Source organism: Coregonus clupeaformis, chromosome 13 (assembly GCF_020615455.1).
Source record: "Coregonus clupeaformis isolate EN_2021a chromosome 13, ASM2061545v1, whole genome shotgun sequence".
Lineage (NCBI taxonomy): Eukaryota > Metazoa > Chordata > Actinopteri > Salmoniformes > Salmonidae > Coregonus > Coregonus clupeaformis.
The window spans coordinates 49099972-49115621 of NC_059204.1; the positions used below are offsets into that span (position 1 = coordinate 49099972).

At 41.5% G+C, this 15650-nt stretch overlaps 1 protein-coding gene across 1 annotated transcript; it reads left to right on the forward strand.

The window, feature by feature from the left end:
- The first annotated feature begins 2124 nt into the window (after nucleotides 1-2124).
- On the forward strand, nucleotides 2125-12623 carry senp3a (SUMO specific peptidase 3a). Its single transcript, XM_041895329.2, has 10 exons — nucleotides 2125-2591; nucleotides 2850-3029; nucleotides 5508-5622; nucleotides 5877-6024; nucleotides 6344-6391; nucleotides 6622-6699; nucleotides 6962-7099; nucleotides 7612-7695; nucleotides 7790-7840; nucleotides 12230-12623. Exons 1-10 carry the CDS (start codon nucleotides 2159-2161, stop codon nucleotides 12338-12340), a joined length of 1386 nt encoding a protein of 461 aa, XP_041751263.1. The 5' UTR covers nucleotides 2125-2158; the 3' UTR covers nucleotides 12341-12623.
- The last annotated feature ends 3027 nt before the right edge of the window (nucleotides 12624-15650 follow it).

The following is a 15650-nucleotide window of genomic DNA, read 5'->3' on the forward strand; positions in this document are numbered from 1 at the left end:
TTCAATACATTGAATCCATGACCAAGAGTATGTGGACGCCTGCATGTCGAACATCTCATTCAAAAATCATGGCCATTAATAGTTGGTCCCCCCTTTGCTGCTATAACAGCATCCACTCTTCTGGGAAGGCTTTCCACTAGATGTTGGAACATTGCTGCGGGCACTTGCTTCCATTCAGCCACAAGAGCATTAGTGAGGTCGGGCACTGATATTGGGCGATTAGGCCTGGCTCGCAGTAGGCGTTCCAATTCATTGAGTTTAGGGCTTTGTGCAGGCCAGTCAAGTTCTTCCACACCGATCTCGACAAACCATTTCAGTATGGACCTTACTTTGTGCACGGGGGCATTGTCATGCTGAAACAGGAAAGGGCCTTCCAAACTGTTGCCACAAAGTTGGATGGTCAGAATTGTCTAGAATGTCATTGTATGATGTAGCATTAAGATTTCCCTTCACTGGAACTAAGGGGCCTAGCTCGAACCATGAAAAACAGCCCAGACCATTATTCCTCCTCCACCAAACTTTACAGTTGGCACTATGCATTGGGGCAGGTAGCTTTGTCCTGGCATCCGCCAAACCCAGATTCATCCGTCGGACTGCCAGATGGTGAAGATGATTCATCACTCTAGAGAACACGTTTCCACTGAGTCCAATAGCGGCGAGCTTTACACCACTCCAACCGATGCTTGACATTGTGCATGGTGATCTTAGACTTGTGTGTGGCAGCTCGGCCATGGACACCCATTTCATGTACCTCCCGACCAAAACAGTTATTGTGCTGATGTTGCTTCCAGAGGCAGTTTGGAACTCGCCGGTACCGTTCTGTGAGCTTGTGTGGCCTACCACTTTGTGGCTGAGCCGTTGTTGCTCCTAGATGTTTCCACTTCACAACAACAGCACTTACAGTTGACCAGGGCAGAAATTTTACGAAATGACTTGTTGGAAAGGTGGCACCCTATGATGGTGCCACGTTGAAAGTCACTGAGTTCTTCAGTACGGGCCATTCTACTGCCAATGTTTGTCTATGGAGATTGCATGGCTGTGTGCTCGATTTTATACACCTCTCAGCAACGGGTGTGGCTGAAATAGCCGAATCTACTGATTTGAAGGGGCGTCCACATATTTTTCTATATATAGTGTATATGAAAATATCTTAGCGGTCACATTTGCTGCAATTTATTGTAAATATTTAATCATAGCAGGTGTATTTATCTTTTCCGTGGATTTAAGTTGAGTTGGGTTATGGATATACATTTTTATACATATACTTGACCAATATGATCTTACAAATGATTTTACCATTATCCATTAGCCTTTACATATGTTTAAATCAGTGATTCTGACTAAAACTTCATATTTTGTTATTTCACGGGAATTGGCCATATATAGACCCATAAACTGAATTTGACATTTTAGTAATTTAGCAGACGCTCTTATCCAGAGCGACTTACAGTTAGTGAATACATATTTTTTTATACTGGCCGGCTGCGACAGAGCCTGGATTCGAACCAGGATCTCTAGTGGCACAGTTAGCACTGCGATGCAGTGCCTTAGACCACTGCGCCACTCAGGAGTCTCTACGAATGCACTGTATTGGGGCTAAGGATTAGGGGTAAATGTTGGTTAATTTTAATATAGGCAGAGCATTGTATTTTTCTCTCGCTCGCTCGCTCTCTTTTTCTCTCGCTCTTGCTCGCTCTCTCTCTCTCTCTCTCTAAAAAGCATTACGGATTACACGTTAGGGTTACTAATCGCATAAGATTTGCATAGTGGCATGTCTGGCAAAAATGTGGGAGTGAATGGTTTATGAGTATTACCTGGTTTACTACTACCATTACTATTGTTACAGTAGTTACTATCACCTGTTCCTTAACTACTATGTCCACTTCACTTGTTGTGTTTTCCAGGCAGAGGCTATAAGCAGGTGGTGTAGGTGGGGTGCCCGTGGAGAGAGAGATGAGACAGTGGAGACAGCTTGGCACAGAACCACTGGACCAATGAGCTGACACTGGCAGGGAGCCCTGAGACAGGCAGACAGGAGGCCACCGGACCAGGACATCTAGTGGACTCCAGAACGCCTCACCATGCCCATAGTAGTTCCATGCATTTCAATCTAGGGTAGCCTGAGGAGGAAGCTAGCATGTGGGGCATGGAATAACGTATGGATATGGACCACGATAAAGAGGATAAGGAAGAGGAGGAGGGTTTCAGTTGGGAAGAACCAGGAGAGGATGATTGGACTGCACCACTTCTATCACCATCACATCATCAGAGTAGACCCACAGCCAGTAACTCTGCTAGCCCCTCACAAATAAAAACACAGCCCAATGGGTTCAGGATGCGGAGGCTGCTGCGCTGGCATGGACTCAGCAGGACTGTGAACCGCCGCACTCGCTTGGCCCTGCATTGGAGGACATGGTGCCAGCGGGCTAAATGGGCTGGGACTTTGGGCCTGGGGTACAGGCGAGCTAGGACTAGGATGTGGCACCGCAGGAACAGACATCTCCACAGCAGACTGAAGCCAGGAAGATCCCGTCTGAATGGGGGATCTCAAGGCTGCTTTCAGGAAAGGGAAGATATAGAGGCGGGAGATGGTATGTATAATGTTGTTGTTTTTGGACCAAATTTAATGTTGGATGTGTCATGAAATATGGAACATTAATATATGTAAACTGGAAGTTGTATCAGAATTACTTGTTTCCCTCCACCCCCTTTCCTTAATTTGTCTTCAAAAATGAGCAGTAGCATTTCATGAAAGAAAGAATGATCACAGACTGTTCTGTAGAGCTGAAATGGTTAATAAAGGTTAATATCTTTTACACGACCTGCACCCATCTCCTGTTTTTCCTCAGACTCTTGGGCATGTGGGACTAATGGACTCATAGGGAATGAGGTGGCGAGCAATGCAGCCAAGGTTGGGGACAGGGACGGGCTGGGCTTCCATGAATCACCTATAGGCCTGCCAACCATCCACAAGGATAAACCTCCTCCTCAGCAGCAACTCAGCAGTGAACACATCTCCTGTGTACAAGGTAAAACAGCTTTGAGTACTAGTCTACTTTTCTGATAAAAACCTATGGAAAACCACACTAGGTAGGGCTGAACCCATTTAGCCGACTGGTCGATTGTTTGGTCGATAGGCTGTTGGTCGACCGAGATTTCTTTAGTTGAGCAGTCGCAATTATAATTTTTTGTTTCATGGTGCACAAGACACCCGTCTGATTCGCTCCTGTCTCAGTGGACTAATCCATTGCGGAGGCCACTGGGATTGCACAGTCCATCACTCTAAGACATGTGATACTGAAATTGTATATGGTTATATTATGTACAAATAATGGTGCAACACTAATAAATCAAATATTATTTTATAACATGGGCTTTCTGCCGCGTTGAATACAGTCGCTGTCCGCGGTTATGAAACATAATCTTCAGTGCGCCGTAGAATTGGCGCCTTTCCCTATGTTGTTATGTGCATAATAGCAAAATGAACCAGCATATTAGGATTGAGAACAATGCGGCGGAGGCAGCAGCAGTAGAGACGAGGAAACAGCCCTTGCTTTAGCCTAATTGTCTAAGAAAATTGAGGAGAGAGGAAACCCCAATTTAATTAGGTCTATAATCAACAGCCTAACTGTTAAATGTGCCTGGCTTTATAAATCATCCAAATATATCTACAGAAATAAGACCGATCCTGCTTCTGTTGCCTGTTTGAGTGTTTGTTTAATAGCCTACTGATTCTGTGAGCACCAAGCCTCATGCAACGGCAAAATGTTGAATAAAGCAATTTCACAGATGTTTCTGTTTTTAATCTTTGCTATGCTGTAATAAAGGCTTTACAATTTTTTCGCGTTAGAACAGACTGGTATTACTACTTATTTACACTGTTCCAAACAGGCAGAAAAATATAATTGTAATTTAACTGCACCTGCTTGTCACACATAATATGCACACAGCTCTCGCTCCAATACCCTCCTTTTTCTTCATCTCCTTATTTTTATTATTCAAATTATTATTATGATCATCATTATAATAATAAGGAATGTCGTTATCATTAGTAGGCTTTGTATAGTAGCCTTGTATAACCACCATTGAGCTGTAGGCCTAAGGGCGCGTCCTGTTTAGTCTTAATACCGTAACTTACTTAGGCCTATATTTCAATATATAGGCTACTGTATCAATCAATCATTAATTTGTTCATGCCATCACACAGCGTACGAGACATTCGTGCTTTGAAATGCAATCAAACATTTTAGTTTTAAAATTAAATAAAGGGAGCTTTGAATAATTAGCCTAAACAATAAATAAACCGCAATTCACAAATGCATGCAACTGATTTTAGTCTGCTGTAATAAAGGCTTTATATATATATATATATATATACTTTAAACAAATTTTTTAAACAGAGTCTGGTACACTTATTTAGTGTTTACACTGTTCCAAATGGTCAGAAAAAAATATAATATTGTAATCTAACAGATTGTTTGGCACACACAATACTCACGCAACGCTTGCTCCTATACCCTCCTTTTTCTTGTTCTCAAGTAGTTTCCACAACTAAGTCAAATGTCTTCCATAGATCTGACTTCCCCTTTCCCTCCTGAGCAACCAGTAAACATTCGGCCATTTCAAGTTTATTTTTCACGTCCTCCGATCCATTTTGTTGTCACGTGTTACTGCGTTTGTAGTTTTCTTATTACCAATTTATTGATGTGATTATGATAGGTTATAGGTCAGGCCCTATTGGTCACATGCATGCGATGCTTACATGTTTCACGCAAAGAGCGCAAGGGTTGAGGGAATAGGGATTGTTTTTCCTAAACAAATTTGGGATTTCGGTAACAGAACTTTTCAGTCTGAAACAAGTAAGAAACTAAATGGCTGAAATGATGTTGCAGCTTCAGCACGGACAGCGCAATAAACACTTGCTGTGCTGTGGTGCCTTTTGGCTGCAGTAGGGAGGAGAGTGAGACAACGTGCGCCAATCACACAGGCACTCGCTGTCATTTTTTAAAACACAGTGCGAGTCATTTGTGTGTCTTAATTATTTCATCAAACAGTGTGCTTAAAGCATCAGACAAGCTCAGTGCTTATGCAGATGATTTTATTCAAACACATAGGGTGTGTGTGTCTATATATGGAAAAATAAGTTTAAACATTTCGATTGGTCGAAAGAACAGGACGACTCTCGGTCGACCAAGATTTATTTTAGTCGGGGACAGCCCTCATTGCCTACTATAGATATAGAATTATTAATTCACTCCAGATGTGGTAGGCTAATGAAGAAAGATGCCTAAATGGTCCATTAATGGGTTAGGGTCAACGTTGACTGGGCGAAAATTACTATTTATACCAGAATTTATGCATTGATTGAGCTCTATCTCCAGACTGAAGCTTTGACCATAGAGATCTAATATAACACAATGTGATAAAAACATTAATTTGGTGATTCTATAATAAAAGGTGTTCTATTTAATTTGTGTGGCTTTGTGACTGTCCCCGCTCTCTCCCAGGTATGTTGAATGAATTCCTGCAGCAGTACGGGAGCATGATCCCTATCCATGTGGATGAGGTGGTGGACAAGCTACAGGACATCTTCCCCAGCAAGAGCTTCTCCGATCCACACAGGTTTGTCACGATAATTGGCCTTTAACCTCATCATGCTCATTGCATATCAGCATCCTGGGTCATTTTCGTTAGGCACACAATGGGATATACTTTTAAACGTTTTGCAATGGGAAATGAAAACGAGCGTTTCTTATTGTACAAGTCCAAGTAGTCCCTCCCCATCTGCGGTTCGGAATATTTGGTGCCTAATGAACGTGTGTTGTATTTTCATGTTGAAAAGTGTCTCATTCATTGTTGTTGTGTCCCTTCCAAAGGAAAGTGGTTGTGCAGCACCTCATCCAGTCTTACCAGCGTCTGTCTGGGACTGCCATGGTGAGGGGGTTCTGTGTCAACTACAAGCGACATGCCCTCACAATGGATGACCTCAGCACGTTGTATGGACAGAACTGGCTCAATGACCAGGTACTTCTACTCTTTAACATTTGAAAAGAACACTGTGTATTTTCTGAGCCACAGTAGTAGCACATTTCAGTTGGTTTGTCTTGCCAAATCACCTCACGTTTTGGACATTTTGTGAGAAAAAATGGTTTTACTTTAGCAGTTTATGAAATATTTCATAGATACTGAGTTATGATTCAGTATAGAATAGAGTGTGCGATTTTCATTTCTTTTTCAGTGTGAGATTTATGTAAACATTGTGACTAAATAATATAAATATTTGTGTTTTTCAAAAATTATGTTAAAGTTTTGTCTTTAATGATATCTTGTCTTCGAACCACAGATCATGAACATGTATGGGGATTTGGTTATGGACACAGTCCCAGAAGAGGTGAGAAAAATAACATGCCTTGTTATATGTTTTGGAGAGAGAAATTTTGATGACATTTAGGTGCTGGCATCCTCTTACCTCATCGGTCATGTTATGCCCCATTCCTCATTTGCAAGTATTTTTCCCGCCAACACAGGAAAGCCCCACTATTGTGTGTGTGCACAAACTCACCTTGTGTATTATGTGTTCCCATTCACACCGTGGCTACTGTCCTCTCCTCTTTCTTTCAGGTTCATTTTTTCAACAGCTTTTTTTACGACAAGTTGAGGACAAAGGGCTATGACGGGGTCAAACGGTGGACAAAAAATGTGAGTTATCCCTGGCGGAATTTCATTTAGCATGTGTTCTATAGTTTAGTCATGTTGTCAAGTGTGTTTGTTTGTATATTTTTTTTGTTTTGTTTTGTATCAGCACGTCAGAAGATTATTTTATATTTTTTTTACATCAACAATGCACACTGATCAGCATTTCTGTAAATATATCACTGTAGTCCCTGGAGAGAAAATAAAAGAAGAGAGAAAATGTTTGTAAAAAATCAAATTAAGTTTCCACCCATACCCTTTTCTCCAGGTGAACATTTTCCAGAAGAGGCTACTGTTGATCCCTATCCATCTGGAGGTGCACTGGTCTCTGGTGTGTGTGGATGTCCCACAGCGCGCCATCACATACTTCGACTCCCAGCGCACCCTCAACCGCCGCTGCCCAAAGGTCTGTGTAGTGTACCTCCCTGTGCTTAAAGCCTATCTGTGCGGTCGGACCTGTGCAGTCATACGGATGTGGAAAGTATAAATCTGCCTTTATGCCAGTACAAACACTCCATCAGTCAGTCTGCTCATTTGGATCTATAGCAGTGGTATTGAAACTTTTTCAGCGGGAACCCCATTTTTTCAGCCAGAATTTCTGAGGACCCTATTTGTTCCCCAATAATTTCTCACGACCCCACCCCAAAACTAATGACAAATGAAAAGAAACCAATAAATACATTTACTCAATAAAAGTTTCTCACATGATCTTTCTCAAAAACGTTTGTATACTGTCCCATACAATAATCTGTACTCTTGATTTTTTTGTTAATAAAATGTTTTGTTCCCCCGCGACCCCGACTTTGAATGCCACTGATCTGTAGGGAGCACATCTGCTCCTCTCAGTGGACATACTTGTATATATTTTATCCCACAGTGGATTCATATTCACCCATCTATTTCTCTTGATTTTTTTAGCACATTGCAAAATACTTACAGGCTGAGGCAATCAAGAAAGAGCAGAAGGATTTTATCACAGGGTGGAAGGGTTTCTTCAAAATGGTAAGAGGGCTTTTGGATTTTTGGTGGGCAATGTTTATTTGTGAGTTGATACCATGTTTTTGTGATTGTTGTTGTTGTCCCATGTGCTTCCCAGAACGTGGGCAGGCAGAACAATGACAGCGACTGCGGAGCATTTGTCCTTCAGGTGGGTTAACTTAAATATCATTATTCATATTTCAATATCAACAGAACCTAAAGTGCAATCTGTCTATTTGTACAACGGGTGGGTCTAATCCTGAATGCTGAATGCTGGTTAAAAGCGCATTCCAGCCAGTGTCTATTCCACAAGTTACCACCGGCTAAATCTATGACGTTAAAATGCCTATTTACTCTGTTCCATCTGACTGCGCAATCCACTGTCTCACCAGCCCAGCCAGGCAAGTTATCCACTTGATCTCCACTATAAAAAGCATCTAGACCAGGGGTGTCAAACTCATTTTAGCTCAGGGGCCACATGGAGGAAAATCTACACGGTAAAATCATGGTATATATAACTTAAAAACAACAACTTCAGATTGTTTTCTTTGTTTTAATACTATCAACATAAAACATAAAGCTGGAGCCTGAGGACAGTGTGTCCAAAATAGTACAAGCACAACATCACTATTAATCATAAAACACCTCAAGTTTATTTGAAAATTCTAAAGAAAAAGAACACACAAACACACAATGCCTCAGTGATTCACAGAACTGTTTCACAGATCACAGAACTATATCAGGGTGTCATTTCTCAGGCAGAAATGTAGATACAAATAATGAAATCCTGTTCCCCAAACAAGTGCAAGAACCACAGAGTCAAGAATAGGTTAAATATACAAATACAATAAAATCAATTAAAAACAATAGCACATCAACATAAAAACATATAAACATAAAGCTGGAGCCTGAGGACAGTGTGTCCAAAAGCACAACATCACTATTAATCATAAAACACCTCAAGCTATTTGAAATTCTGAGGACAAACAACACACAAACACACAATGCCTCAGTGATTCACATAAGTATATCACAGATCACAGAACTATATCAGGGTGTCTCATGCAGCACTTTAAGTGGGGTTGCATAGTTTATTTGACTCCTGATACCTGGCATCTTTTAGCTTTCACCAGCGCATCAATATCAGGCGTCACATCCTGAGTGGCAGCCAACTTCAGGATGTGATTCAAGTGCTTGTGCGTGAGCCTTGAGCGCAGCTTTGTTTTATTTATGCTCATTACAGAGAACTTGCTCACAAAGATATGTGGTTCCAAACATGCACAACAGTTTTGCAGCGAGGGCTGTCAAGTTGGGGTAACCTGGCAAGAGATTCTGATCAAATGTGTCCAAGCCAGCTGCGGCAAATTTGCCCTTCAAATCCGAGTCACACTGCAAGTATATTATTTCAAGTTGGATGCTGACGGGCAGATCAGAGGGATTCACGGTTAATGGCGAACAAAAAACTTTGAAGTCTTTCTCCAGTTCACCAAAAATCTGAAAGCGTTGCTCAAACTCCCTTAACAGTCCCGTTATTTTATCTTTGAACCGCTTCATGTCTGCCACATGTTGGGTCGCGCACACATTTTTCAGACAGAGGAAGTGAGCTGCATCACCACCGGCGAGTTGGGTCTCCCACAATGACAGCTTCAACTTGAAAGAACGTATGCTGTCATAATACTGCGTGGCAACTTTGTTGCACCCTTGCAGCTGTTTGTTCAAGTTATTCAGGTGCTCTGTAACATCCACCATAAATGCAAGGTCCTGCATCCATTCTGCGGAGTGAAATTCTAACACTGGTTTGCCCTTTTCTTCCATGAACTGTTCAATTTCTTCTCGTAAATCAAAGAAACGCCTCAGCACAGCACCTCGGCTTAACCATCTTACCTCAGTGTGGTATGGCAGGCCATAGATGTGGTCTTTCTCTCTGAGAAGGCTGTCAAACTGACGTTGATTCAGGCTTCTGGATCGGATGAAATTAACAGTTTGGATAATATAATAATAATATAATAATATAATAATATAATAATATAATAATAAAAATAATAACCACCTTCATGACGTTATCCATCTTTAATGACTTGCAACACAAAGCCTCCTGGTGCAAAATACAGTGAAAAGTCCAAAAATCACGTCCTCCATTTGCAGATTGCACTTTCTCTCTGAACTTTGTCACAACGCCTGCTTTTTTTCCCCATCATTGAGGGCGCACCATCTGTAGCCAGGCTGACAGCGCGGGACCAGTCCACTCCGACCCTGTCCAGCGCGGGCTGACGAGTGCAGTGAAAATATCAGCTGCTGTCGTTGTATCTGTCACCGGCACCAACTCCACGAACTCCTCGGTGACGGTCAATGTGTCATCAACTCTGCGGATGAAAATGGCCAGTTGTGCAACATCTGTAATGTCCGTGCTTTCATCAATTGCAACCGAAAACGCAATAAATTACTTTACTTTTTGCTTCAACTGGCTGTCCAAATCCACTGAAAGATCGGAAATCCTGTCTGCAACTGTGTTTCTTGTCAGGCTGATATTTGCAAAAGCCTGGTGCTTTTCAGGGCACACAATCTCCGCTGCCTTCATCATGCATGTTTTTACAAATTCACCCTCACTAAATGGTTTTGAAGCCACTGCGATTTCATTAGCAATGAGGTAGCTAGCTTTCACTGCAGTGTCACTGATGTCTCGGCTGTGAGTAAACACAGACTGCTGTTTCTTCAGACCCGCCAACAGTTCATTCACCTTCTCTCTTCTCCGCTGTCCTTGAAAGTTGTCATATTTGTCGGTATGAAGACTCACATAGTGGCGACGAAGGTTATATTCTTTCAGCACTGCAACATGCTGTGAACACACCAAACATACAGCTTTCCCATTCAATTCCGTGAATAAATAGAAGGATGACAATTTTTCTTGGAACACTCTGCACTCTGCGTCCACTTTCTCTTTTTTGACAGAGACATATTGGGGCAATGAGGGTGCCAAAGCACATAATGTTAAAAGTAGAAGCCGTAATAAATATCGCGGGCAAAACAAAGTAGCTCATCCGGACTGGCTGCACTTGCTTGACCTATTTGCTCTGCCCCGGTATAAACAGTTTGCTTGCTTAACACAATTGCTATTGCGCCATCCAGTGGACGCAATTGGAACAGCAGTTTATTTTATTGAAAAATTGCAGCGCATTTTTATACTAAAAAAACTAAAAACTAAATAAAAATATTTTTTTTCAAAATCATCTCGCGGCCCGGATTAAACCCGTTTGCGGGCCTGATCCGGCCCGCGGGCCGTACGTTTGACACCCCTGGTGTAGAGCGTAAAAGTTTCTTTTATTGAAACATTTCAGCTCATTTTTATACTTTACAAAATCATCTCGCGGGCCGGATTAAACCCGTTTGCGGGCCTGATCCGGCCCGCGGGCCGGACGTTTGACACCCCTGATCTAGACAGTATCTCACATTTCTTTTAGACTAACATTTAGTTTTCAACAGCGGAGATTTGTATAAACCTTGCTGTCTGTCTCTGACATTTGCAACATTGTTTCAATATTCAAATTCGATCTCCAGCTGTCCCATAGTAATGAACGAGTTGGGACGAAACAGACAGACAGGCAGTATTTCTCAGCCAGTCGAAATCATGAATCAGCTGGCATCATTTTTATGGATATATACAAAGAAATGTCAATTGAAAAAAGGTAAAACGAAACGAAGCGTAGCTACTGTAGTTTGCAGTCTTTCCAGCTTCAATTTGAGTGATTGTGTTAGCTGTGGTGTTGGCTAGCTCTTCTGAACAAGTGTCCTGACGAGTGAGCACATTCTCTATGCCAGGCGAAATCGCACCTCAGTAGCTCATTGTTATGGGGTATCCAAATAAATGTCACTAGAAAACAGCTTAAACAAATGCAAATGAAGCTACTTTGCTGTTATTCTGGCTGCACTTTTTGACGTGACTGTAAGTTAGCCGTAGTTGGCTAGCAAGCAAGGGATAAGAACGTTGCCAGCCAGTATGGCAATGGAACATTTAGAACGAACGACTGGGTCGCGTCCATAGATACAGAACAAAAAGACTGAACGACTGGGTCGCGTCTCTGGCAACCGAACCAATAGAACGAACGACCAGCCGGCTTGGGTAGCAACCCTAGATTTGTGTCGGAACTATATCTTGTGGAAGGATGAAATGGTATGAATAAATGAATCAAAACGTTTTTAATGAAAGTATGTCAATCATTATTTGAATATGTTGGTAAACCGTTGTATAAAAGTGATAATGCCCTCGAAGCCGGTGTTTGGAGGATATATTGGCACAGTTTGCCGGCCCTTGACTTCGTCTCGGGCCTAACAACACCCGTGCCAATATATCCTTCAAACACCGGCTTCTCAGGCATTATTACTTAACTAATCATGTTCTTTGAAAACTTTGTTAACAACACACTTTATCGTATGCTACACACAAACCGGTAGAAAAGTAATTTGCTTTGAAATCTATCGTAAATACAGTATACTATATCATTGCATTTGCCATTGATATTGACATTAACTTCGCTTTGTTTTTCTGTTTTTTCCCCCACAGTACTGTAAGTACCTAGCCTTGGAGCAGCCGTTCAGTTTTGGCCAGCTGGACATGCCAAAGCTGAGGAGACTCATGTACAAAGAGTTGTGTCATTGCAAGCTCTCACTGTGAGCTTGAATGAAACAACTATCACAGAACGAAAGAAGACGAAGACTATTCACCCTTCCCTTCCCCCAACTCTCTAGGCAGATATTTTTTTTAACAAGATGGACATTGTTGCATTTTTTTCTTTCTCACACCCACTCACTCTTTATATCTGTTTATTTTCCCTTTTGATTTAAGTAAACAGTACTGTACTCTCCTATGAAATCCCATGAGGACACTAAATTGTACTCCTGAGTGGCGCAGTGGTCTAAGGCACTGCATCGCAGTGCAAACTGTGCCACTAGAGATCCTGGTTCGAATCCAGGCTCTGTCGCAGCCGGCCGCGAACGGGAGACTCATGGGCGGCGCACAATTGGCCCAGCGTCGTCCAGGGTAGGGGAGGGAATGGCCGGCAGGGATGTAGCTCAGTTGATAGAGCATGGCGTTTGCAACGCCAGTGTTGTGGGTTCGATTCCCACGGGGGGCCAGTATAAAAAAAATATGTATTCACTAACTGTAAGTCGCTCTGGATAAGAGCGTCTGCTAAATGACTAAAATGTAAATGTAAACAACCAAACGGTTGTTGCACTTAGGGTGTGATGTGTGAGAGAGATGTTTTTTGTCCTTGATGTTGTTGAGGGTTTGGGGATAGCCAGGGGTATAGTGTTAAAAATAAAATAACTTTCATTTAAGTCTTGATGAAGTGTTGATGGACCACAACCTTATTTTCAGTTGATTTGTATTCATTTTTAGAAAACATGGTTTGTGGTCCATGTACTTTTTGGCCAATTAATATTTCCTATAAGATGACAAGATAAAAAAACGAGTGAAGGGTCGTTCCTTGTTTATTTGACTTGAATCTGAAATCAATCAACACAAACGGTTTTGTTTTTATTGTCTAAAGGAAATATGAAATAACGAGAAACGTGATAATGATTTGAATATTCAAATGTTGTGTTTTTAATTATCGGTTCTGGTTCAACCTGTGCACCAGTAAGTTTTGACCAATTATTAGTCGTGGCTTGCTGACAACACAGAAAATGATAAATGGGTCATTCTTCATGTTTTTGATCTTACATATTATGTAATCGAATAAACAGATAAACATTATCAATGTTTTTTTTGTTTTTGATTTTTTTTGTTTCTCTTTTCAATGATTTGATGCTTAACAGTCACTGTAGTGGGTCATGTGCTCAGTCCAAATTGGCCAATGTTAGTGAGACAGCCACTTCCACAACTTTTACAACCTTAAGCACTTTAACCTGGAGTCTATATAATTGTGGATGGACTAAAAAACATGCAACTTATCACCACACCACAAGCTTCAGTGCCTACGTGTTTAGACAACATAACCACTCTATTTTAAAGGAAAGCATGAATGGCATTCAATATTCCGTTATAGAGGCATTTAATCATGGGCAGCAGCCGCGGTCTGGTGAAATTTGCGCGTTCATGATCTACACAATGGTCTTGACCCGTGGAGAACAGTTTCTAGTTTTACCCATTTCAGGATCTGGACATTTCTCATGAGCCTATAAACTATACTGAACAAAAATATAAACGCAACATGCAACAATTTCAACGATTTTACTGAGTTACATACAGTTCATGTAAGGAAATCAGTCAATTGAAATAAATTCATTAGGCGCTAATCTATGGATTTTACATGACTGGGCAGGGGTGCACTGGGGAGCCAGGCCCAGCCAATCAGAACAAGTTTTTCCCCCACAAAAGGGCTTTATTACAGACAGAAATACTCCTCAGTTTCATCAGCTGTTCACGTGGCTAGTCTCAGACGATCCCTCAGGTTTAGAAGCCGGATGTGGAGGTCCTGGGATGGCGTGGTTACACATGGTCTGCGGTTGTGAAGCAGGTTGGACATACTGCCAAATAATCTAAAATGATGTTGGTAGAGAAATGAACATTATATTCTCTGGCAACAGCTCTGGTGGACATTCCTGCAGTCAGCATGCTAATTGCACGCTCCCTCAAAACTTGAGACATCTGTGGCATTGTTGTGTGTCAAAAAGTGGCCTTTTATTGTCCCCAGCACAAGGTGCACCTGTGTAATGATCATGCTGTTTAATCAGCTTCTTGATATGCCACAACTGTCAGCTGGATGGGTTATTTTGGCAAAGGAGAAATGCTCACTAACATGGATGTAAACACATTTGTGCACAACATTTGAGTGAAACATGGGACCAACACTTTACATGTTGCGTTTATATCTTTGTTCAGTATACACCAATAATTAGGTATGATAAAAAACTGATCTCTCCGATGCGCAACCAAGCGTTTAAAAGGCACTGCATTTTCAATCTGACATCTGCATTGGCTGTGCAGCATTTACAGTGAGAGAAAAAAGTATTTGATCCCCTGCTGATTTTGTACGTTTGCCCACTGACAAAGACATTACATTTACATTTTAGTCATTTAGCAGACACTCTTATCCAGAGCAATTAGGGTTAAGTGCCTTGCTTAAGGGCACATCGACAGATTTTTCACCTAGTCGGCTCGGGGATTAGAACCAGCGACCTTCCGGTTACTGGCACAACGCTCTTACCCACTAAGCTACCTGGTTAGTCTATAATTTTAATGGTAGGTTTATTTGAACAGTGAGAGACAGAATAACAACAACAAAATCCAGAAAAATGCATGTCAAAAATGTTATAAATTGATTTGCATTTTAATGAGGGAAATAAGTATTTGACCCCCTCTCAATCAGAAAGATTTCTGGCTCCCAGGTGTCTTTTATACAGGTAACGAGCTGAGATTAGGAGCACACTCTTAAAGGGAGTGTCCCTGTATAAAAGACACCTGTCCACAGAAGCAATCAATCAATCAGATTCCAAACTCTCAACCATGGCCAAGACCAAACAGCTCTCCAGGGATGTCAGGGACAAAATTGTAGACCTACACAAGGCTGGAATGGGCTACAAGACCATCGCCAAGCAGCTTGGTGAGAAGGTGACAACAGTTGGTGCGATTATTCGCAAATGGAAGAAACACAAAAGAACTGTCAATATTCCTTGGCCTGGGGCTCCATGCAAGATCTCACCTCGTGGAGTTGCAATGATCATGAGAACGGTGAGGAATCAAACATTGCCAGTTTTTTTATAAAACATCATTTGTTAATGTACTGTCTCTGTGTGTGTGTGTTTATTACACTTGTATGTCTGTCATTGCAAAGCTCTACATTTGTATTGAATTTAACATTCAAATATACTCCAGGCTTAATTCCTGCTCATTACTGCCATCAAGAGGAATGTAACGGGGCTACTACATACAATTGAACTTTGTTTGTATCCATCAAAGCACATACATTGTATTTATTTGT

What these genes read in the sequence shown, in the direction of transcription:
- senp3a (XM_041895329.2), top strand. Translation starts at nt 2,159, where the DNA reads ATGGATATGGACCACGATAAAGAGGATAAGGAAGAGGAGGAGGGTTTC. An exon ending in TCAAACGGTGGACAAAAAAT is followed by an intron (nt 6,700 to 6,961) that starts GTGAGTTATCCC and finishes CCTTTTCTCCAG; the next exon opens with GTGAACATTTTCCAGAAGAG. An exon ending in GCGGAGCATTTGTCCTTCAG is followed by an intron (nt 7,841 to 12,229) that starts GTGGGTTAACTT and finishes TTTCCCCCACAG; the next exon opens with TACTGTAAGTACCTAGCCTT.